The sequence below is a fragment of the Sceloporus undulatus genome, unplaced genomic scaffold (assembly GCF_019175285.1).
Source record: "Sceloporus undulatus isolate JIND9_A2432 ecotype Alabama unplaced genomic scaffold, SceUnd_v1.1 scaffold_24, whole genome shotgun sequence".
NCBI classification, from domain to species: Eukaryota; Metazoa; Chordata; class Lepidosauria; order Squamata; family Phrynosomatidae; genus Sceloporus; species Sceloporus undulatus.
In genome coordinates this window covers 129,889-152,197 of record NW_024802946.1, presented here as the reverse complement: position 1 = coordinate 152,197, position 22,309 = coordinate 129,889, and the positions used below count along the sequence as shown (strand labels likewise).

The 22,309-nt window shown below is 44.2% G+C and overlaps 1 protein-coding gene across 4 annotated transcripts in view; it reads left to right on the top strand.

The window, feature by feature from the left end:
• The window catches only part of LOC121917577 (sodium/calcium exchanger 2-like), a 71,512-nt gene that overhangs the window by 37,997 nt on the left and 11,206 nt on the right, over positions 1 to 22,309 (top strand). For all 4 annotated transcript variants that reach the window (XM_042443653.1, XM_042443651.1, XM_042443652.1 and 1 more), the window contains exon 3: positions 20,562 to 20,665. In XM_042443653.1, the coding sequence (XP_042299587.1) occupies positions 20,562 to 20,665 (104 nt within the window). The remainder of the gene's footprint in view (positions 1 to 20,561; positions 20,666 to 22,309) is intronic.

Genomic DNA, 22,309 nt, shown 5'->3' with positions numbered 1-22,309 from the left:
AAATCCCGTTAGGAATAATAACAGGCCAGTGAGAATTTTGTTCAATTCCCCCCCCCCCCCTGGTATTCAGTGTCCCAAAGTGTTGTTCATTTTTCCTGAACAGAAAACCATTTTTGCATGCAAGAGCACACATGTTTTTGCTCTGCAGAATAATTCTGGTGCAACACTTGGAACATTAGAATAAGGGAGAATCAATGCAGAAGGATATTCATTTTCTCCTGAAATGAAGAGCAAACGGTTTGTTTGTCTTGGCATGATGGAAGGACGAAATGGTTAAGGATTTACATCTCTCGCCAGTCAGTGGTCATATTGACTGGCAGTTTCTAGGAGCTGCGATTTGAAAAGGGTTCTTCTGAAAGCTCTGGTACATTTCAGCATAGCCTTTCCCCACATGTCTGTTAATGCAACAGCATCCATTTCAGGAGACCATTCATTCTGCACTTCTCTGTCTTCAGTGGACCCTGCCTGATCCCTGCCATCTTTAGCACCAGGGTGGCAGCGATGTCTCTGGAGCTGAGTGCACACGTCTGCTTTCCAGATGTGACCTGCCTGGTTTGCAAAAACGAAATAGAATGAAGTCATTAAAAAACCAACAGGCTTGTTTTCTGCTACTCCTTGGAAGGGAGAGAGCTCCCCTTCTTTGGAGGCCTTCAAAGAGAGATTAGATGGGTGTCTTCCGAGTCGGATTCACTGCAAAATACGTCACGTTATATGCCAAGTGGGAATGGAGCCAAGAGTGCTTAAACTCTGTGTTCCTGTTGAGCAAGGATTGGAATAGCTGGCCCTTGGAGTCCATTGCAGCTGCATCCTCATTGCAAAAATAATCCAGTTTGACACCACTTTAACTACTGTGGCTCAATGCTATGGAACTCTGTGAATTATAATTTTGTGAGACGTTGAGCCTTCTCTGTGAGAGAGCTCTCCTGCTACAACAAACTACAGTCCCCAGGCTTCCATAGCATTGAGTGGTATTAAACTGGATTATTTTCGCAGTGCAGATGCAGTCTACAATCCTACGATTCTGTTCCCACCGTGCTGCTGTAAACCAAGAGGGGTTTATAGATTAGCTGTCGCTACATCTTATTTGCCCCCCCCCAATTCCTACAAAGCCAGTTGTTTCTCTCGGTTGTTGATTCCCTTCTTCTGCTCACCAACCTTTTCTCTGCCCCCCTCCCCTCCTTCAACCTTCAAATGAACAACAATTGTAGTGATGGTGCCAAGAGAAGATTAATCCCCCGTAATCCCTGAGGATAAAGGAAGAAATTATCTGCCTGCTCCCTACCCGCACCAACGGTGGATGGCAGGACCAGGATGGAAACACAGGATGGGATTATAAAACTGCTGGGTTTAAGCTTCTGGAAGCATGAAAAGATGTGGATGAAAACAACAGGCACGGATGCATCACTGCATCTTCTCTTGGCTAATGGGAAGGTTGCATATGGCCCTTTCAGAAAACCAGGTGGACTCAGGTGTGGCCCATCCATATTTATGGATCCATGCTGAGTCTCGGACATGAGACCCACTGGGTGGCCTTGGTCACACTCTCTCAGCCTCAGGAGGAGGCAATGGCAAGCATCTTCTGAACAAATCTTGCCAAGAGAACCCCGTGATAGGTTCATCTTAGGGTCTTCATAAGTAGGAAATGACTTGAAGGCACACAACAACAACGAGTGATGAGAGCCAGCATGCTGGTGTAGTCATTGGACTAGGACTCTGGGAGACCCAGATTTGAATGGCTGAAAAGAGGTGGATTTGAAGATGCCAGCCACAGATGCTGGTAAAACGTCAGGAATAAACTCTTATAGAACATGGCCTGAAAAACCCACAAAACAACTATGGATGCCGGCCATGAAAGCCTTCAACTTCACATGACTTTGCATGAGTCACAGTCTCTCAGCCTCAGAGGAAGCAAGGCCCCTCTGAATATATCTATTCCAACCCCCAGACCTTCCACAATGCACAACTGAACACAGTATTCCAAGTGGAGTCTAACCAAAGCAGAATAGAACAGCACTACTATTTCTCACTGAATACTAAAGTCAAGGTTATCTGTGCCATACTATTTATGATTTGTATGTATGGCTGTGAAAGCTGGATAGTACAGAAAACTAGCAGAATCAATTCATTTGAAATGTGGCAGTGGAGGAGAGTCCTGAAGATATCTTGGCCTGCCGAAAAGACAAATAGATGGGTCCAAGAGCAAATCAAGGCTGAACTCTCCCTAGAAGCCAAGAAGACTAGACTGAGAAGGTCATATTTTGGACATACCACAAGTCATTAGAAAAGTCTATAATGCTTAGGAAGGTGGAAGGCAGTAGGAAAAGAGAAAGATCACACTACAGGTGGATAGGTCTACTCAGTCAAGAAGGCCGTGGCCCTGAGTTTGCAAGACCTGTAGATAATAGGCGGACTTGGAGGTCTCTCATTCATAGGTTCTCCATAAGTCAACTTGATGATGCTTAACAACAACTACTTCCTTTCCCTGCTATCTCAGCCATAGCTGGAAGGAACAATCCATATGAAAACCCATTCCTTACAATGGCTAATGATCAAGAACACCAGCTTCTACAGGCTGTCCTAAGGTGCGATTTCTCTGAGCGGCGTGAAACGGTGCATATCGTGTTTACCCCTTAGGTAGAGGAGAACAAAGAACCATTTTCTCCGCTGCTGGCGGGTCTCTTTCGGTGCAATATCCCACCTGCTCTCCCTTTACCTGCTGCCTCCATATTTATGTTTTATGATCTAATTCTCTCGGCTGAGTATTTGAATTTCCTCCTTGGAGAGATTAAAGCGATGCTAGCCTGACCTCCTTCTCCTCTTTCCCGCAACAGTTTCCAAGCTTGAAGAGCAGGGAGCTTTCCTGCTTTAGAAATCAAGTTCTGTTGAAAAGGAAAAAGGATACAGAACAGCAGCTGAGAACAAGGCTTGGCATGGTTTGTGGTCCTCCCAGAAGTACCTTCCTGGTGGTTGCTGTTCTGAAATGTGATGAACAGCAGGGCTGAACCACAGTAGGGCTTTTTGCAGTCTTGTGTTCGCTCTGGGAATCCAGCAAAACAAATGAGTGATCTAACACTCTGCATATGCAGACCAAATGGTGAACATCGTGACATGGCCAGAACCTGAGATGGAGCAGAAGGAGATCCTAAAAATGCACACAGTGGTCTTCTTCTGCAAAGATCCTGCTTCCCTTTGAAGGAACCATTGTGGAACCAGGAGTGGGAAAATTGGGCCTAAAAGTGGAGTCTATATGGGGGCCCTGAAGCCCTCTCTCTCTAAAGTCCCTGAAATTTTGGTATGATTTTTGGACAATTTTTGTTTCAAAACCATGTAGGAAGCTCCCAAACTCACAAAAACCCATGAAAATGTCACCATCCCACCAGCACCAGCTGCCAGGATTTCATACTATTGCCAGATGCCTCCATTTCTTCTGTAGTCCTTCTCAAAATGGTGTTAAGAAGTGAACATTTGGGCTTGCTGTGTTGTGTGTGTGGCTTGCAATGGTGGTGGAGACCACAAAATTTGCACATGGCGTTTTGCACAGGGGGAAAAAGTGTTTTCTGTGCAGGAAACAATATTCTGTGCATATATAGTGTTTCCACATAGAAACGTTATATTCCATGCAGAAAATGAGGTAGTGGGGGGCTTAACCTGGGCAAACTTTGCACATGGTTGTTTTGCACAGACGATGGCATTTTCTATGTAGGAAACAGCATTTTTTCCCCGCACAGAAGGTAATGTTTTTGTGCAGAAAATGCTGTTTTCGGTGCAAGTGCACAAAATCACCGGTAAATCTTGCACAGGATAAGTCTGGAAGTGTGAATAGTCTTTGAAAACTGAACAGGTTTTGAAGATTTTCTAAGAGAGGGAAGAAAATGCCAAAAATCAAGAAGAATTACAACCCTAGGACAGCTCCGCCATGCATCTTGTCTTCCCCTGCGATGGATACATGAAGGCACCTTGCCTTGGAAAATGAAAGTGATCTGTAAACATCTGATTAGTAGCCACTGATGAGTCTAATCGCCATGACTTTAATCGCCTTCTAAAACCATCCAGGCTGGCAGCCATAACTGGGGGTGAATTTCCCAGTATAACTATATGCTGTGCAAAGAGGGCCTTGCTTTAGTCTCTCCTAAATCCCCCACCATTCCGTTTCGGTGGTTGGCCCCAGGTTCAAGCATGAAGCTGAGATGGAGGGAAATGCCTCCTTATCTAATCCCCTCCAAGATGTGCTTTGGCTGGAAGTCTGTTGATGAAATGGCTATCGATGAAAGCTAAGGAGGCAAGTGCAAAAGCCGGGTTGAATATTAAGAAAACAGAACTTATGGCAACACATGGAAACATGGAACCATAGAGTTGGAGGGAACCCCACAAACCATCTCTTTCATCTGTGCAATGCAAGACCTTCCGCCAAAGCATCCCCAGCTTGTAGCTGTCCAGCCTCTTTCTAAAGATGTCCCAAGAAAGAAACCCCACCACGTCTCTAGGGCTGCCTCCATACTGCAGAAATAATCCAGGTTGATACCACTTTAACTGCCCTGGCTCAGTGCTGTGGAGTTATAGAAACTGTGGTTTTGTAGTGCCTTTAGTCTTCCCCTTCAGAGAGCTCTGGTGCCACAAGACGCAACAATTCCCAGAATTCCATAGCATTGACCCAGGGCAGTTCAAGTGATGTCAACGTGGATTATTTCCGCATCTGCAGCCTTAGTAACTGATTCCACTTCTGCATTGCTCTTATTGTCAAGAAGTTCCTTTGACAACTTAAAATCTACCTGCCAGTCACCTAAAACCATGAGACCTCTGGGTTGGCAAAGAAGAAACCTACACCCTCTTGTCTGCAACAGCCCTTTCGCTATTTAAACAGTGCATGCCTGCATTCGGTTCAAGGTGGCCAAAGCAGAGTTGCATGTACAGTGCCGTTGTGCATGCAGGTGGGTGCAGATTTATACCAGGGCAGTAAGCATTGGCCAGCTCATTTTCGCTCGGCTGAAATCCATTGGGCCTCTTCCACAGGGCACCCTGATCATCTCACCTGGCTCATTGCTTGGAAGATCACATTTCCACCGGCACATGCAGCAGTGCCAGCTCCCGCTTTTGCCAATTCCACCCCCGTCCTAGCAGCCGCCGAGTCCTCCATCAGCCGCCCACACACCCAAGGCTCAGGCTGCTTGCTTCTTTATTAAAACCCGGTTCCCTGGAGCACCCGCCGCTTCTCCTGTAGCCTGGCATAGATTTATCTTCACCCGGCATGGTGTCTTATTGCTTTACCTCCCCGGCCAATGTATTTCTTTTTCCGCATCCAGAGAAATATGAAGGGCTCCAGGCTCATATTTGGGGCAAGGTGGAGGTGATATCTCAAGGAACTGATCAGACAGATGCCCTGCATTTTCAGCAGGAGCAATCTTCCTCAGAAGCTAGTTTTTTATGTGTGCAAAGGGGGCTTTCTTTTTGATTTCGTGTGACTTGGTTGCTTTTAAAGCTGTTTTTTTTTTTTAAACAGCAGCATTTGAACAAACAATGTTCAGTCTCCCTGAAGATGGAAATCACAGAGTCCAGAGGAAATTCTAGCAGGGGATGGAGGCATGAAGCCCTGCATCTCCCCCATTCCTCCTCCTCCTTCTCTTAGTGGATGCATATTCCGCATTTATTTGGAATAGAGGTGTAATTCTTCAGTAACTTTCTTTTCAAAGGAAGCAATGAATAATTTTAACATTTTTTTTCCTGCCGTGAGAAAGTCTTTAAAAACAAGAACAGACCAAGAGTAAATCAAGCCTGAACTCTCCCTAGAAGTCAAGATGACTCAACTGAGACTGTTATACTTTGGCCGCATCATGAGAAGAGTGGACTCACTAGGAAAGACTCTAATGCTTGGAAAGGTGGAATAATAATAATAATAATAATAATAATCATCATCATCATCATCATCATCATCATTTATTTGTATAGGGCCATAAATGTGCATGGCCCTTTACAGAAACAATCAGTTCAAAACATTAAATCCTGGCAGAGGCATACAATCTAAGGCAGGTAGAAGGTAGAAGGAAAGATGGATTCCGGATGGATAGACTCAACATAGCCCTGATTCTGCAAGACCTGAGCAGGGCTGCTGAGAACAGGACAACTTGGAGGTCTCTCATTCATAGGGTCACCATACGTCTAAGTCGCCTTGAAGGCAACTAACAACATGTGTCTTAAAGACATGGGAATGCTACTACTTTTGATGGTCCTGAATGGTGAGGAATCTGTACATTGGACAAGAAGCTACTGCCAGAAGAGAAGATGGAGGAACAGAATGGTTCCCAGTTGGCAAAGGGGTCAGTCAAGGTTGCAGACCAAGAAAAGGATTTAGGCCTAGGAGATTGCTTCAGTCTGAAGCAGGTCCCCATTGAGCAGAAGACAAATTAAGAAGCAGTGCTACCTTTACAGGGGTTGGACTGGATGACTTCAGGGAACCTATTTAGAGGAGATTGCTTTTGAATGGAGAAGTAGAGAGCAGTGGTTTCTGCACGTCCTGTTCTAAGGCCCAGATACCTGTGAAAGAAAGGATTTTTCAGGTTTCTAGTCACCTTTCCCTTGCCTCCATCCAAAAAGCATCAACTAAGAACTGGAAACTTATTTAACTCTCTCTCTCTCTCAGCTTTAATTAGAATTTTCCTGTTAATTCTCCTTCCCATCCTCTGCATTAATTTTTTTAAATGATAGTGAATCAAAGGCACACATGACATTTTTCACCGTCACTTTAATAAATGGCCATTGGCTGAAAAAACTCATTAAAGGCCAAAAGAGAAAGAGAGAGAATGGAGGGAAATGATTTTTCCCCGTTAACGGAGAGATTTTAATACTTCTTTCCACCACTTCAGTCACCAGAGAACTACTAGGAGAAAGAAAGTGTTTCTCTTTGGTGTTTCAGGACTGCAAACTCTTCTTTTGTACAGTTCAAGTTGGCCGAGGAATGTTTCTCTTGGGCTGTAGCTCACATAGAATAACAGAATCATAGAGTTGGAAGAAACCATAAATGCCATCCAGTTCAACCCCCTGCCATGCAGGAATACACCATCAAAGCACCCCCAACAGATAGCCATCAAGCCTCTGTTTAAAAACCTCCAAAGAAGGAGACTCCATCACACTCCAAGGCAGCATCTTCCACTGTTGAACAGTTCTTACTATCAGGAATTTCTTCCTAATGTTTAGGTGGAATATCTTTCCCCATAGCTTGCATCTATTGTTCGGGGTCCTAGTCTCTGGTGCAGCAGAAAACAAGCTTGCACCATCCTCAAAATGGCACCCCTTCAAATATTTAAACATGGCTATCATGTCACCACCTAACCTTCCCTTCTCCATGCTAAACATCCCCAGCTTCCTGAGCCACTTCTCATAGGGCATGGCTTGCACCATTTTGGTCACCCTCCTCTGGACGTACTCCAGCTTGTCAATGACCTTCTTGAATTGTGGTTCCTAGAACTGGACACAATTCCAGGCAAGGTCTGATGAAAGCAAAATAGAGTGTTACTATGAGGGCCAGCCTGGCGTAGTGGTTTGAGTGTTAGACTGTGACCCTGGAGGCCAAGGTTCTATTCCCAGCTCAGCTATGGAAACCCACTGGGTGGCCCTGGGCAAGTCACAATCTCAAATGGCCCTATACAGACAGCCAAAATTAAGCTGCTTCAAGTCACTTTGGAGGTATGGTGTTTCAATGATGCATGCGTCCTAAGAGTCTGGAAGCTGCACCAAAGCTGCATTGTAGTCCTTAGGACTGGAGCGTGGCTTTGGTTCGGCTTCTGGACTCTTAGGACACATGCATCATTTAAACAGCATACCTCCAAAGTGACTCAAAGCAGCTTTATTTTGGCTGTCTGTAACAGGCCATATTCTCCTTTCAGGCTAGGAACAGCTCTTTCCCTTGCATTTAGCCACCGCAAGTAGCTGAGAATTTTGATCCATTCATTATATATATATATATATATATATATATATATATATATATGAGCTTACCAAAATGATGCAACCAGATTTTAAAAAACAGAGGGACCAGACCTTGTGAGTGTTATTTTCTGGAGGTTACAACTCCCAGTATACCCAGCTAATGGCTTGGAGGATCTTGGGAATTGTAGTCCAAGGAGTAACTTTCCCAAGATCTGCTTCTGGCAAGAGGAGTGCCCTGTTTGTTGAGGCTTCTGTGTGTTTCTGGCAAGAGTGACCCCCGGTTGGCAAAACTAGACATAATGTTGTAATGAGGAATGCTGAACATCGTTTCTGCCCGAGACACGATAGATTGGCCATTCCTCTGCAGTGTAATTCCCGGCATTTGCTATATCTGACATCCTTTATCAAATGCAAATGCTTTTCAGATGCTAGCCCAATTTGTTAGACAGCGCAGAGTATAAGACACTTAAGATGACCTATTCAAGCACCCTGAAGTGGGGAGGAATTTTTTGCCTTTCTAAATTATATTGTCATGGATTGTTTCCTGGTAAGAAAATGGTGTGTCTTGGGTGCATCGGAATTAGAAGGTCTCTCTTTACAGGTTTTTCTTCTTTCTCTGCACTTCAAGGCAATACTTGGAGATTTTCACCACTATTCTGTGTTAACTACTTAGTTACTAGGGAGTTTATCACACTGGGGCTAATTTCGGCATTAAAGAGAGATTAAAGCACATTTAAAGCATTCCATAAATAAAGCGAAAATGTGAGTAATTACGCAAATAATTATCACATGCAATTGCACAAATAAAGTGATATCAGAAATGCATTGTCGCTAAAATCCTGAAATTAAAAAGATGCGTGTTAATGCTTCTTTGTGACGGGTTTTGTGTGATGTTGTGTGAAATCGTTTCGCATACTTAACGCGATTTTTCCGGGATATTCATGGGATAAACTCCTGATCTCCTTTGTGTGATAAACTCCTAAGTAATATTTCCTGATCTGACCTCCCTAATGTGCCTAATGTGACAGCTGTCTATTAAGCTGTCCCTTGCCTAATGTGACAGCTGTCTATTAAGCTGTCCCTTGCCTAATGTGACAGCTGTCTATTAAGGTATGTTGGATGGGGTTTAGCTAGTGATATAATGTGTGTAGTGTGCCAGGAAACCATTGTCTCTGTTCAACTCACTGTTGATGGACCGGAGTTTGTGGATTGATTCCATTTCTGCTCTTTCTCTTTCCAATCTTCCTTTGTCATTGTTTTGCTGAAGGACTGCTGTTTTGAGGTCTGAGATGGAATGACCAGGAAGATTTAAATGTTCTGCAACTAGTTTTTGTATCTTCCTATTCCGAATGTCTGATTGATATCCATTTATCCACTGGTGCAGAGTCTGGCTTGTTTGCCTGATGTAGCGTGCGGAAGCACATTGTCGACACAAGACGGCATATATCACATTAGAAGATGAGCAAAGGAAAGTCCCTCTAAGGTTGTGAACGGTGTCATTAGGTCCTAGGATGGCTTTTGCTTTATTCTAGACTCCAAAGGAGTTGTCCAAGGTGCCGAACTCTACATCCAAAAGAGTGCCTTGGATAGAGCCTTTAAAGTCTGAAATACAGCCCAGAGTAGACTCACTGTTCCCTTGACATGGAAGTCACTGGCCAGCGCTGAGCCCAGTTGTAACCAAGCAACTAATAGAGTCTTCTGCTCTTTAAAAACCCGGGTGTCAAAGGCCCCGTCTGGCCTCTTCTTCATCCAGTCTGTCTGCTCTAAGTGTGGGAAGGTGATGGATGGCGCTGTTTAATAAATCCCAGAGGGGTGCTGGTTTCATTGTGTGGCTTATTCGTCTTGGGTTATTTGTTTGCTATCTGTCAGGAGGCTCTTGTCTGCGTTGCTAAATTTAGCAGAGAGGTGGAGATCGGCATTGCTATGTTCACTTTCCAGAGAGTATGAAATGTTAAAGAGGGAAAGGTGTTGCAAGAGCTCTTTTTTCCCCCCTTGAAATACTTTGGGGAAGGGTTGTGAGGTCTTTTGGGCTCCATAGGGCTCTTTGTCAGGCTGTTTGTGTCAAGGGTGGGTGGGACAGTCTTTTAAAACGGAAGGTGTTTAAGGAAAGGGTTTGTGAGAGGATGCTGTGCTGTTTAAATTGTACTGTTTCACCACTTTTAAACCTTTTTAGGTGTCTATTTTAAACTGTTTTAATACAATATTGTGATTTTATTTATATATCTAATTTATATTCAGCTTTTCTTCCATCGCTGTTGTGTGCCTTCAAGGCATTTCTGACATATGGTGGTCCTAAGGCAAACCTATTGCAGGGTTTTCTTGAGAAGATTTGCTCAGAAGGGATTGGCCTTTGCCTTCCTCTGAGGCTGAGAGTGTGCGACAGCCAAGATCACTCAGTGGCTTTCCATGGCTGAGTAGGGATTCGAACTCGGGTCTCCAGAGCCATAGTCCAACACTCAAACCACTACACTGTGTTGGCTCTCATGTGGGATTTCTATTCTATTCTATTCTACTCCACCTTTTTCAAGCTTGCCTTAACCATCTCCTAGCCTGGTGTAGAGTTCTGTATAACTCCAAAGCATGCACACTTTTTGGCATTTCAATTCATCCTAATAAAGGTACACTATTACTCTGCTATTGGTTTGGGGATTCCATCCTGCCCCCACAAAGCAACCTTTCTATCTTTGTTTTGGGTGTGTTTTTGTTTGTTTGTTTTAATGTGGGATTTTGTGTCGCTTGAAATGTTTCCAGCCCAGGAAACAAGCCCTGAGTGCTTTTCGGCTTGTTGGAGGCAAGATTGGAAGATGCACCGTAAAAATGTGTCTGTTTCTCTCTGGCTGCGTCTCGAGAGGCTGCTCTCCTGATCTTTCATTAAGGGCTGTTTTGACATGCAAATTCAGGATCCCGTTGGGGGTAGGCGTTGCATCGTCGGAGCAGAGCAGACGGCTTGTTTTTCTAAATGCGTTTATTTTTAAAAGCACATTAATTTGTTCATAGGGAGGAAGACGGCATTATATATATATACAGTATATATATATACAGTATATATATATATATATATATATATATATATATATATATATATATGCTGGCACTCTTGAGTTTGACAACTCTATTGGTTGTAAGCTCAAGCCGCCCAGCACAAAACCTCTGATAGCTACAGGTGACCCTTTTAGTGGTGGCCAATGGCTTCCATCTTTGGGGCAAGCAATCCATTCTGGGTTGTAGTCCAAACTTGGAAGGTTGGGGATACATTTCAGCATCTTGGATAGTTCCTTTAAAGTCTGGTGGTCCTATTGACCTTTGGTTGCCCTATTTTGGCACACGATTTCAGTCATTTCTGGCTAACGGAAACCCTAAAGTGACCCTATTCTGGGGTTTTCTCAGCAAGATTTGTTCAGAGGGTGTTTGCCTTTCCCTTCCTTTGAAGTTGAGAGAGTGTGACTTCCGCAAGGCCACCCAGTGGGTTTACATGGCTGAACGGAGATGTGAACCCTGGCCTTCCAGCTTCCTAGTCCAACACACAATCCACAACACCACACTAGCGGACAAGCTGACAACTACATATAAATAAGATATACAGTGGGCCCTTGTTATCCGCTGGGGTTTGGTTCCAGGATCCCCTGTGGATACAAAAATTCAAGGATGCCCGAGTCCCATTAAATATAATGGCATAGCAAAATGGTGTCTCTTATATAAAATGGCAAAATCAAGCTTTGCTTTTTGGAATTTATATATTGTAAAAAAATGTTTTCAAAGCATAGATGGTGGAATCCATGGATAAAGAATCCATGGATACAGAGGACTGGCTGTACAAGTAAAATACACCAGAAAAAATATCGACTGCTTCATGAATTTGCAAGTAGCAGGTGATGCTATCGTCTCCACCGATCCAAAAATTTGATCTTTGATTTTGCAAAGACCCTCACGAATTCCACTGTCTGGAGGGTTTTTTCTGCCCCAAAGCCCTAGATACTGCTGGATGTTGGTGTGATAGACAGTGTCTTGTTTCACACTCTCTACTCCCTGACTAGTAAGTGATCCTTTGGGGCAGCCTTTTCCAAGATCGGTTACATTATAAAGACATGGCACTAGAGATGTCTCTTTTGGGGCCATGCAGGTGGTTGGCTAGTTTGCAACCATCTCTTTATAAACATACGTATTTGCAGACACATTTGTGATACCAGTGTGTTGATACCAATACAGATACATGGGGCAAGGACAAGCTGGTACCAGACAGATATTGTTCTCCATTAACGCAGCATCAGTTTTTCCCAAACCAAACAGACTGCTCCCCCTTCTTCTGCCTCTTCCCTCCTGAGTCTGCTCCTTGTGAGCCAGCAGCAAAAATTCAAAGCATTTTTTCCCCTCTGATGCTCAGCCACATCTTAAACAGCAAAATCTCTTTCCTCCCAGCTCTTTCCACATCTTTGGCAGATCAAGGATTGGGTTGCATGCTGGGCCATAGAGTTCAGTGGTACAGCACATGTCATGCTTGCCTAGGGCCCCAGATCAAACTTGCAAGGGAAAGGAGGAGAGAAGAGTGCACAAAGATAATTTGGGATGTAGCTATGGAGGGCAAAGAGAGGACATTGCCTCCCACCAAATAAGAATTCAACCCCCTCCCATGAAATTTTCCTCCGGACCCCAAATTTCTAGCATTGCAGTCACTTGTACCTTCAGCTGAGCATTTAGAAATCACTGTTTAGACTTCCAAAGCGAAAGGGCAGGTAAAGTAACAGAGGGAATTCAGGCTTCTTAAACAGAAAAGTTGTAGGTGTGAACAATTTTCAATGGACCATTCTATGCAATGCTAGAAATTTGGGCCTTGGAGGAAATTTTCATTATGGGGCAGACACCTTACATGTCTTCATTTTGCACCTCGTGTCGCTACACTCTTGGATCAAATCTTCTCTTTCGGAGGCACACAACCGTTCCCAGCACATTATATTGTTTTCCAGAAGCTGGGGAGTGTGGGTTCAGTGCTTGTGGTTTTATCATTTCCCACCAGTCCTGCCAATAAGTCATGTGTTCGAAATTTGGATCGCCTTCATTCTGAGAAGCAGGGCTAGCCTGACAAAAGGTCTAACCCGGAGCAGTCCATTACAATATATATATATATATATATATATATATATATATATATGCCAGCTCCGGTGTCCCCCTCCCCATCTGCCCGCTAGCAGTTTGCGATGCAGTTACTGGGCACAGATAAATATTTTAGCACTCCGTGAAATATTAATGTTGCTCCATCTTCATCTTCTTTTGCTCGGTTAGCAGGGGCCCTGAGCATGAAAGATGAAAATAATTGCTCCTCCAACGGAGGCCTTGAAATAAGTGTAATTTCTTTTATGTGTTAAAGAAAAATAAGCCCAGATGAAGTGGGAATGTAAAGACTGGGAAAGACTGGGGTCATGTGACCGTCATGGCACCCAAAGTCAAATGCAAAGAGGCCCAGTGCTAATGCAGTTTGACAAGCACTCTTGGCTCCCAGTGGTAGCATAGAAGTTTGCACAATGGCTCCTCAGTCCCATATAAGATGAGGGTGCGACATGGGCCTCATACTCACTTACAAATAGATCCCTTTGCGATCCAAATCGATGGATCGGTTCAGCAGCAGAGCATGGTTCACACTACATTTGCCCCAATCGCATTTTCTTGCTGTAAAGCAAAATAAAATAACCCACTTGTGGTTCACATTGGCGAACGAATCAATTCAGTTTAAACCGTTTCCTGTGGGAGTCTCTCAAAACAACCCACTTGTGGTTCAAATTGGCAAATGAATCGGTTCAATTTGAAGCATTTTCAGTGGAATTTCCCCCCTCTGTCCATCACCACAATTGCATTTATGTACTTTTATGTACGTCCAGCGCTGTGCCAATGAAATCCCAAAAGTAAAAAGATGTGTGTTAATGCTTCTTTGTCACCAATGAAATTATTCCTTCTGAAGTTACCCTCATTATGCAATATAGTCGGCTCTCCTTATCCATGGATTTATTTTATCCACAGATCCAAGCATCCGCAGCTTGACAGTATTCAAAAAAAGTATAAATTCCAAATAGCAAACCTTGATTTTCCATTTTATTTTCCTTTTCCATTATATTTCATGGGACTTGAGCATCCATGGATTTTGTTGTCCATGGGGGATCCTGGAACCAAACCCCAGCGGATAACATGGACCTACTGTACATTCATTATTGGGGAACTGACCCATCTGCAAGTAATTAGTTATTTGAAACTAGTTACTTCCAAGTTCGGCAAGCTTTTAAGAGACTTTATTTTTTTTAAAAAGGACAGTTTAAACCTGATTTCATCTTGGTTTGAATCAGAGGTGCCTTCCCCTTACCTCTCTTTCAGTGCACACTGACAAAACTATGTGTGGCTGAAAGGTGCGGCATATGTGTGATCACAGCTTTGCCTAGAGGGTCTGGCGCTAAGGGGGGAAAAGGCCTTCTCTCTGAATAATAGCATAATCTCACACGCACATGTACACCCACAGACTGAGCCTGTCTGGCGCACATGCTGGTTTGGGACAGAGAAAATAAAGGAGAGCCGGGCTGAGCAAAACAGAACAAAAGGGGCCAGGTGGGAAGGATGGATAACATTTGAAACTACAAAAGGATCTTAAGTGTGGGCAAGCAGGCGAAAGCGAGGAATTTGAATAAAAACAACTTTCTTAGATGGAGCAAAATAATTTTTGCCACGGTGAGGGAGAGCCAACACTGGACACAGTGTTTGGAGCCCATCTGAATCTCCATTTATTTGGACCTTGGAAGATAGCTTGGCTTGGGCCACTGGCTTTTGTTTTCCTTGACATGGAGAATATGGGTGCAGCTACACTGCAGAAATAATGTGGTCTGGCACAAGACCCTCAGCTCCACAGTCATGATAGATACAACTTGAACTTGGAAACATTGGACTAGATCCTATCGTTACATCCAACCAAAGTAAATCCACTGAAGCAACTAGATTTGCCTATGTGTTATCACTCAGTACCTTAGGGTGCATGCGAGAAATAAGGAAATTTGATACAACTTTAACTTCCACAGCTCCATCCTATGAAAACCTGGGATTTGTAGATTTGTGTGACACCAGCCCTCTTTGGCAGAGAAAGCTAAAGGCCTTGCAAAACTACAAATCTCATGTTTCCATAGGATGGAGCTACGAATATGCTTTATATGGTGTATATATATGGTTTATATGGCATATGTCTGGGCTTTTTGTCCCCTGAAACTTCCAAGGTACGGGGATCATAAGTGCACAGAAGGGAGACGTCTAGTACCAACTATCACCTCAAGTGAAATCTGAGATGACGCATGAAGAAAATTGTGAGAAGCAATTTCAGGGAAGTTGAGAAAAGGGTTGACAAGACCAGTCCCCCTTCCTTAGTTTTCTAGGGGGGCAGTTGGCACATTGTTCAGGGGGCATGGCAATGGGTCGAGATTTTTTCGTGTTTCGGAAAAGGTGCAAATATCTGCCTCGCTTTGCGGTGACCCAAGTACGGTTTTGTGAGCCAGAGACACAGATGGAGACAAGGGTGCAGGCCGAGGCCATAGGAAGCCATAAATAGATAATGTAGCAGTGCTTTCCCTGCGATGTTTTTGAGCTTTCTCTCCCATTGCTCTGCCTTGTCTTTCCCTTTCCGAGGGAAGATGGGGGTGTCTCTGTAATTTGTCAGTAATTGATTTCTCTGAGCTTCATGTCAACAAGAAGGATCTGGGTTACCGTGGCAACCATTCCCCAATGCTATTGATGGGAAGGGGCGGCAAGGATGCTCCAGAGAGGCCTCCTCCTCCTCCGCCTCAAAATGGCAGCTGAGCATCACTGTCTCCTCATGCTCCTCTTTGTCAATTCCCTTTAATTGATTTGTCTGGTGGACCCCAATGGGCTAGAGAAGAGCCTTGGGGGACTTAGGTCAGCCTTCATAGAACCAAGAAAGAGAAGAAGAGGGAGAGCCTGCATCCGCACTGCACAAATAATCCATCCTGATGCCACTTTAACTGCCCTGGCTCGAAGCTGTCGGGTTCTGGGAACTGTAGTTTGCTGTGACACCTGAGCTCCCTGGCAGAGAAGGCTAAGTGTCTCAGTACACTACGAACTCCATAACTCCATAGCATTGAGCCATGGCAGTTAAAGCGATGCCATCTTGGATTATTTCAGCAATGTGGATGCAGCCAGAAAGAGGCTGCTTTTAAAATGTCCCAGTTTCTCGCTCCTCCTCCCGCTTTCCTCTTCTGTCCCCAGTTTGATTCCGTTGCTGCAAACTGAGTACAAAGTGCAAAAGTAGTTTGAGAGGGGAGGGCAAAGTCTTGATCTTCTCAGTAGGCTTATTTGAGGGTCTCTTCTTATCTTCATGCTTTCCTAAAGTCAGTGCATAAATTCCAGGGCTCCTTGGCTAAAAACAGTAGTTTTGCACTTCCCACTAGAAACCTTTGCCCTCTTGTTGCCCAGCTTCACCCTTTTGACCACACGCTGCTCTCGCTTGGCCACATGTGTCCCGGTTTTCATCTGCAAATTGCTGGAAGACATGCGACATACAGTCAGAGTCGGCAGCCTTATCTGAACTCCTGGAACCCAAAAGTGGACTGATGCAGTCCTGGAACGATGCCCAAGACAGCTGTTTGTGGGTCTCAGCGCATGGGAAAGGGGACCAGGCTGGCTGGGAAATTTGGGGAGCTGTCATCCATAAAGGGGGAAAAAAATTCTCTTCTCTGCCAGACACACATCTTGTTAGGGACATATGTGACTGTCATTTGTGATATGCATGTGGAATGTTTTGGGAGTTTTTAACAATGCACAATGGTTGCATCTAGTTGATGGTGATGTAAGTGGAGTTGTAAATGTGGGATTGTTGTATATTTAGTAATGCCCTGAAGGACACAGTTGTATGTGAATGGAGAGCAACTCTATGTGTGACCTGTGGGGGAGTACAAAAGCCCATCTAAAGAGAAGGAGACAAAAGAAATGTACATGTTTTCGGTTATGGAGGCAGCAGTGTACATTCTGATCCACCGAGCCAAAGGCAACCTACAGAGCTTTGCATTGTACTCTCCCACAGCCATGTTTGCAGTCATTGCTGGGCCGCAAATTCACACCTGATTCAACAAACATGCCTGGTGACAACTAATGCAGACTATATATATATATACTGTTGTGGTTGTTGTTGTGTGCCTTCAAGTTATTTCTGACCAATGGCGTGTTTTGTTCAGAGGAGGTTTACCATTTCATTCCTCTTTCCCAAGACTGTCCAGTATATTTCCATGGCTGAGCAGAGATTCAAGCGGTATGAAATCACTACACCTTGCTGTCTCTGTAGAAGTCTATGTTGATAAATCTATAGTTATCAATGATGATGATGATGATGCATTGGCTTTAAATACACTTATATGGAAATCTTTCCCTCTGACTTGAAAGCTTTCTATCCTTTGGGGGTTTAATGTTGCAGATCAAGTGACTACTGCTCAGGTGGAAGTGCACTCTATATATGCTCAAAGGCACTCTTCCTCTCTTTTGGGGGTACAGGAGGTGCCCTGTGACAAAGTCCTATTAACCCTAAGTAAGGCAGTCCCATTAAACCAATGCTGATTAGGTTTAAGTAATCTTCATTTGATGAGTCTCTTGGAACTAGAATTGGATTTAGAACAATTCCATTCATTTAAAGAGATACCTGTTTTGGACAATCTCTTTCCGTGAGATTTCTCAGTCTGCAAGTGAATCGAAACAGGATGACAAATATATAAGCAATTGTATAAAGGATGTGTGTGTGTTAGACTTTAATATTCGCCTCCAAAAATGCAGGGGAGAGTGAGGAAATAAACTGTGGGTGGAATGGAGTGAATAATTAGCTGTGACAAACTTTGTAGAAGTGAGTTGGGGGGGAAATGAGTCAGAAAGGGGTATATTCTCAGAGAGACAAGATGAAATGTTTGCCAAGATGGACCGACAAATAAAGTTCTGTGCCAAATAAAGAAAAACAATAATTCCTCTCTGGTGTCCCCTGTAAATAGCATTCTTTGGCTGGAATTCAGTATGGGACTTACATCTCCATATGTGGACTTAATGTCTGCGGGAAATAAAACTGAGCAGCTTTGCAAAGTCCATGTTCAGTTCAAGCGCATGAGAGATCTTATTTCAGCACCACGATCAGCAGCAATACTATCTTGCGTAGTCCCACACATGGATCAGTTTATTTGCAATCCCTCAAGCTAGAAACTAAATGCATGCCTTTCACCGCCGAATATGGTGGATGACTGGAACTCGCCGCCTCCCAAAAAACCAGGGAGCAAGGCACAGCAGAGGTTGTGAAGCTCTGGGCTTGTGCAAATGTGTAGATTGCAAGACTGCAAGAGTCACAAGTGTATTAGGTCCAATCCACACTGGAGAAATAATCCAGTTTGACACCGCTTTAACTGCCCTGGCTCAGTGCTAGAGAATCCTGGGGATTATAGTTTATTGTGGCACTATAGCTATCTCTGATAGAGAAGGCTAAATATGTCACACAACTATAGTTCCCAGAATTCCCTAGCATGGAGCCAAGGCTGTTAAAACGGTGTCAGAGTGAATTACTTCTTCATTGTGGATTGGACTTTAGACACTACTACTCTGCCTCTGCACAAGGTTGTCAGGATTGTCCCTATATAGGGAGAAAGGTGGGATATAATAAAATCAATCAATCAATCAATAAGATCCCTAAATCCACCCCTGACTGCATTTCAAAATACTATCCTAAGACAGCACTGATACAAGACCTAACAGCCACAGTACCAAAGTACTTTGCAAAGCTGCTTCGATTGCAAAAGTTACAAATCCAGTTGAAGGCAGCTTTAAATAGAAGTGTCTTTACTTGCCAGCGAGATGCTTGCACATAAAGAGCTTGTGAACTGAGCTCCACAATTTTGGGGTTGACACTGAGAAAGCTCTGCTTCTTGCGCATGTTGGCTTGGCAGACCTTGTTGATGCAGATCTCAGTGTCTGGGCAGAAGTGCAGAGGCAAAGGCCATCCGTCAGATCGCATTTTGTCAAGATTCAAATGGGAACAGTGGCAGTGAATGAAGGTGATGAGGATGAGAAGGATGACTGCTTAGCATTATTAAGTCTTTCATAAAGAGAGGCGTATGCATTCAACATCTTGATAAAATGTAGGCGCATGGCTCCAAGATGGTCATTTTTGTTTCTTTCTCCTGTTTGATGCTTAACACCTTGGCTTGCGGAAGAAGCCAGTTGAGCTCTGAAAGCTTCCATCACGCCTTTTGTGCATTTTCGTTGCACAATAAAGCTATTGCTGTTTTGTGAGTTTTGGATGTCATTGTACTTTGTTCTATAGCCAACACAGCTACCTCTGGCTACGCTTTCAAATCTTCCTGGCATCCAATATCCTTTGCCTTTGCCTTCCTTCCATCTCACTTGGTTGACGCCTGCAGCTCCTGCGTTTCTGATGCCGTCACTTTCCTCCATCTGCTGGGCCAGGATAGAGAGAGCGGAGGAGCAGCCAGGAAGGCACCCTGCCACTCCGCATCCCTTCTGGGACATGCTTCCCCTAATCTAGCTGCCAACAGACTCTTCACCCGCCAGAGAAACACCTCCTGCTCTTTGGAACATGTTGGGAGAAGGAGGATGTGAAACCCAGAGATATGTGGTCTGATGAGTACATTTCAGCTCTGCGAGGCACGCGGTCGAAAATCCCTTCCCATGATTTGAATGCGGAAGGAATTTTCCAAATGTGGATCTTGAGATTCCAACGTGTTTTTACTTTAAGCTTTGGTCGCCACAAGAGTGACTGCACTGCGGAAACGTTTGACACGGCTTTCACTCCCATGGCTCAAGGCTGTGGAGTCCTGGGATTGCAGGATTCCATAGCCCAAGGGCCATGCACATTGGTGTTTAAAAAATGCAAGTCTGAAATGTGATGCATAGGGTTCACCCTGAAATGGGATGCTTAACCAGATAGGTCTTCGATTGGATCCTGGCTGAATTGTTTCGTTTGGAGAGATGATCTGAGTATGGCCTGCACCTTCCATTGTGGTATCTGATAGTAAATACTGGGCATGTATTTTCACGCTCAGCACTGTTGCTTTTGTTGTCCAACAGGTTCAAAAGCACCCCGAATGAGCATAGCATTCATCCACATTAGGACAGTGGTCCCAAAACTGTGCTCTTTAAGACATTTTGGACTTCAGCTCCAAGAACCCCAGACTATTAGTCAACATGGCCGAGGCTTCTGGGAATGGAAGTTCAAAGTCTCTTAAAGGGCACAGTTTGGGGACCACTGCATTAGGATGTCTGCTTCCACACCAGTATTGCTATCGTCATCATCATCATCCATCATTCATCATCTCCATTACCAGCACCAGCACCATAATCATCATTGTTTTCTCAGAACTGGAACTCAAGCCAGATTAGAAAGACCGAAAGACACAAAATTAAAAGCACTTACAAAGACTTAAATAAATTTCATTACATCCCAGAAGGAACTAACAAGCAACAATTCGTATAACAAGTGGCTTTTGTAGGGTTAAAGTGATGTATTTGGGACTTCACAATGAGTTACTTTTAAAATGTTACTTTAAAAAACCCAGAACCCTTTCCTAGCTATGAAAGACCTTTAATGCTCTTCCTTTCCCTGTTTCTCTTCTCCTGGGCAGGAAATCCCTTTATGTGAAAATTGTAGATGTGGAAGAATATGAGAAGAAGGACAGTTTTTTCATAGAGCTGGGGCAGCCACGCTGGTTGAAACGGGGCATCTCAGGTAAGTGGAAAGAAAAACAACTGTTTTGCAAGGGGGCAACAGAAGACTCAGGCACAGGCTTCACACTGTCTTCTGGGAATCTCAGGAGTTGCTCAGAGGTTCATCACAGGAGAGGATCAATAATGATAAAGGAGTGTTCCTGGAAGCCGGTTCACACAGCAGCACCATCATTAAAGCTTCTTTCTAGTAGTACTTTCTGTGAGGATGCTTCGTATGACTATTATCAAGTGGTAAAAATGTAGCTTTGCAAGACCCAGGATCCTTTGCAATACACAGTGGTTTTGTGGTGGACAGGTCAATGGTATGAAACCTGACTCAGTCATGGTTGGAAACTTGGAAGAGTTACCTTTTTTGACTGCAGTTCCCAGAATCCTCCAATGCTATCTGTAGGATTATGGGTCTGGCAATCCAAAAAGGCAGGTTTGTTGACCTCTGCTTAGAGGAGTAGTCCCATTGGAATCAATGGAACTGGTGGTCAAGACTAACTCAGGTCCCATTGATTTTGATGGTCCTCCCTCCTAAGTATGATTAAGGTTGCATCTACACTGCAGAATTAATGCAGTTGGACACTGTTTTAACTTTCTTTTCTCTGAAGATGCCAGCCACAGATACTGGCAAAACATCAGGAATAAACTCTTCTGGAACATGGCCACAGAGCCCGAAAAACCCACAAAAAACTATGGATGCCGGCCATGAAAGCCTTGGACTTCACACTGTTTTAACTGCCATGGCTCCTTCCTGTGGGATTTTGGGATTTGCGCTTTGTTGTGGCACAAGTGCCCTCTGACAGAGAAGGCTAAATAGCTCACAAAACTACAAATCCCAGAATTCCATAGCATGGCAGTTAAAGCAGTGTCAAAACTGCATTAATTCTTCAGTTTATATGCAGCCTAAGTCAGGAATTCAGCACAGTATGGAAAGAAAGTGGTGCAAGTTACTGAAGGCAGATGATCTGAAGTGAGGACAGAGGTGACTATGGTTCCTCTGCCACTTGTAGCTGAGCAGGAGAGGATCTGTGGTGGGGCTGCTTCTGTTGCAATGATAAAATCCCAATGTTAAGGCTTCAGGAAATGCATCAGTCCCTTTCCCCAGTACTGTTCAGCATGACCTCCAGTTGCATTCTATTCATGACCATGTTTGCATTGGAGAACCTTCTGCCACTGGTCTTCAAGCACATATGTGGACAGCATATTGTCATTTAAAACACTGAGTGGACTATATATTTATGCAAGTTGGCTGGAGAAGCATGTGGATGTCTGTTTTATTACACGGAGCCGAGATTGGAAAAGTGACTTTTGGGGACGAGAGTTCACAGTGCCAGGATGCAATGACTGGGTATGTACCCAGGCTGGGCCTAACAGTAGCTACACAGCCAGCCGCTGCCCTGAGCTACTGTTAGGGCCAGCCCTGGAAGACACCCAGTCATTGCATCCTGGCACTGTCCCCGAAGGAGTCTAGCAATTCCTTAGAAGCTGAGGGTGCTTTGAGCCAGAGGTCCCTGCTGAATTGCCTTTGATGGCAGGTCCCCACAGCCATTCCATCCCCCCTTTTCTCCTCCCTTAGATCATGAATCTTTCTGTCTCTGTATTGACAAAGCTGCATAATCTCTCTGTCTTTCTTTCCCTCTCTTTGTCTCCTTGACTG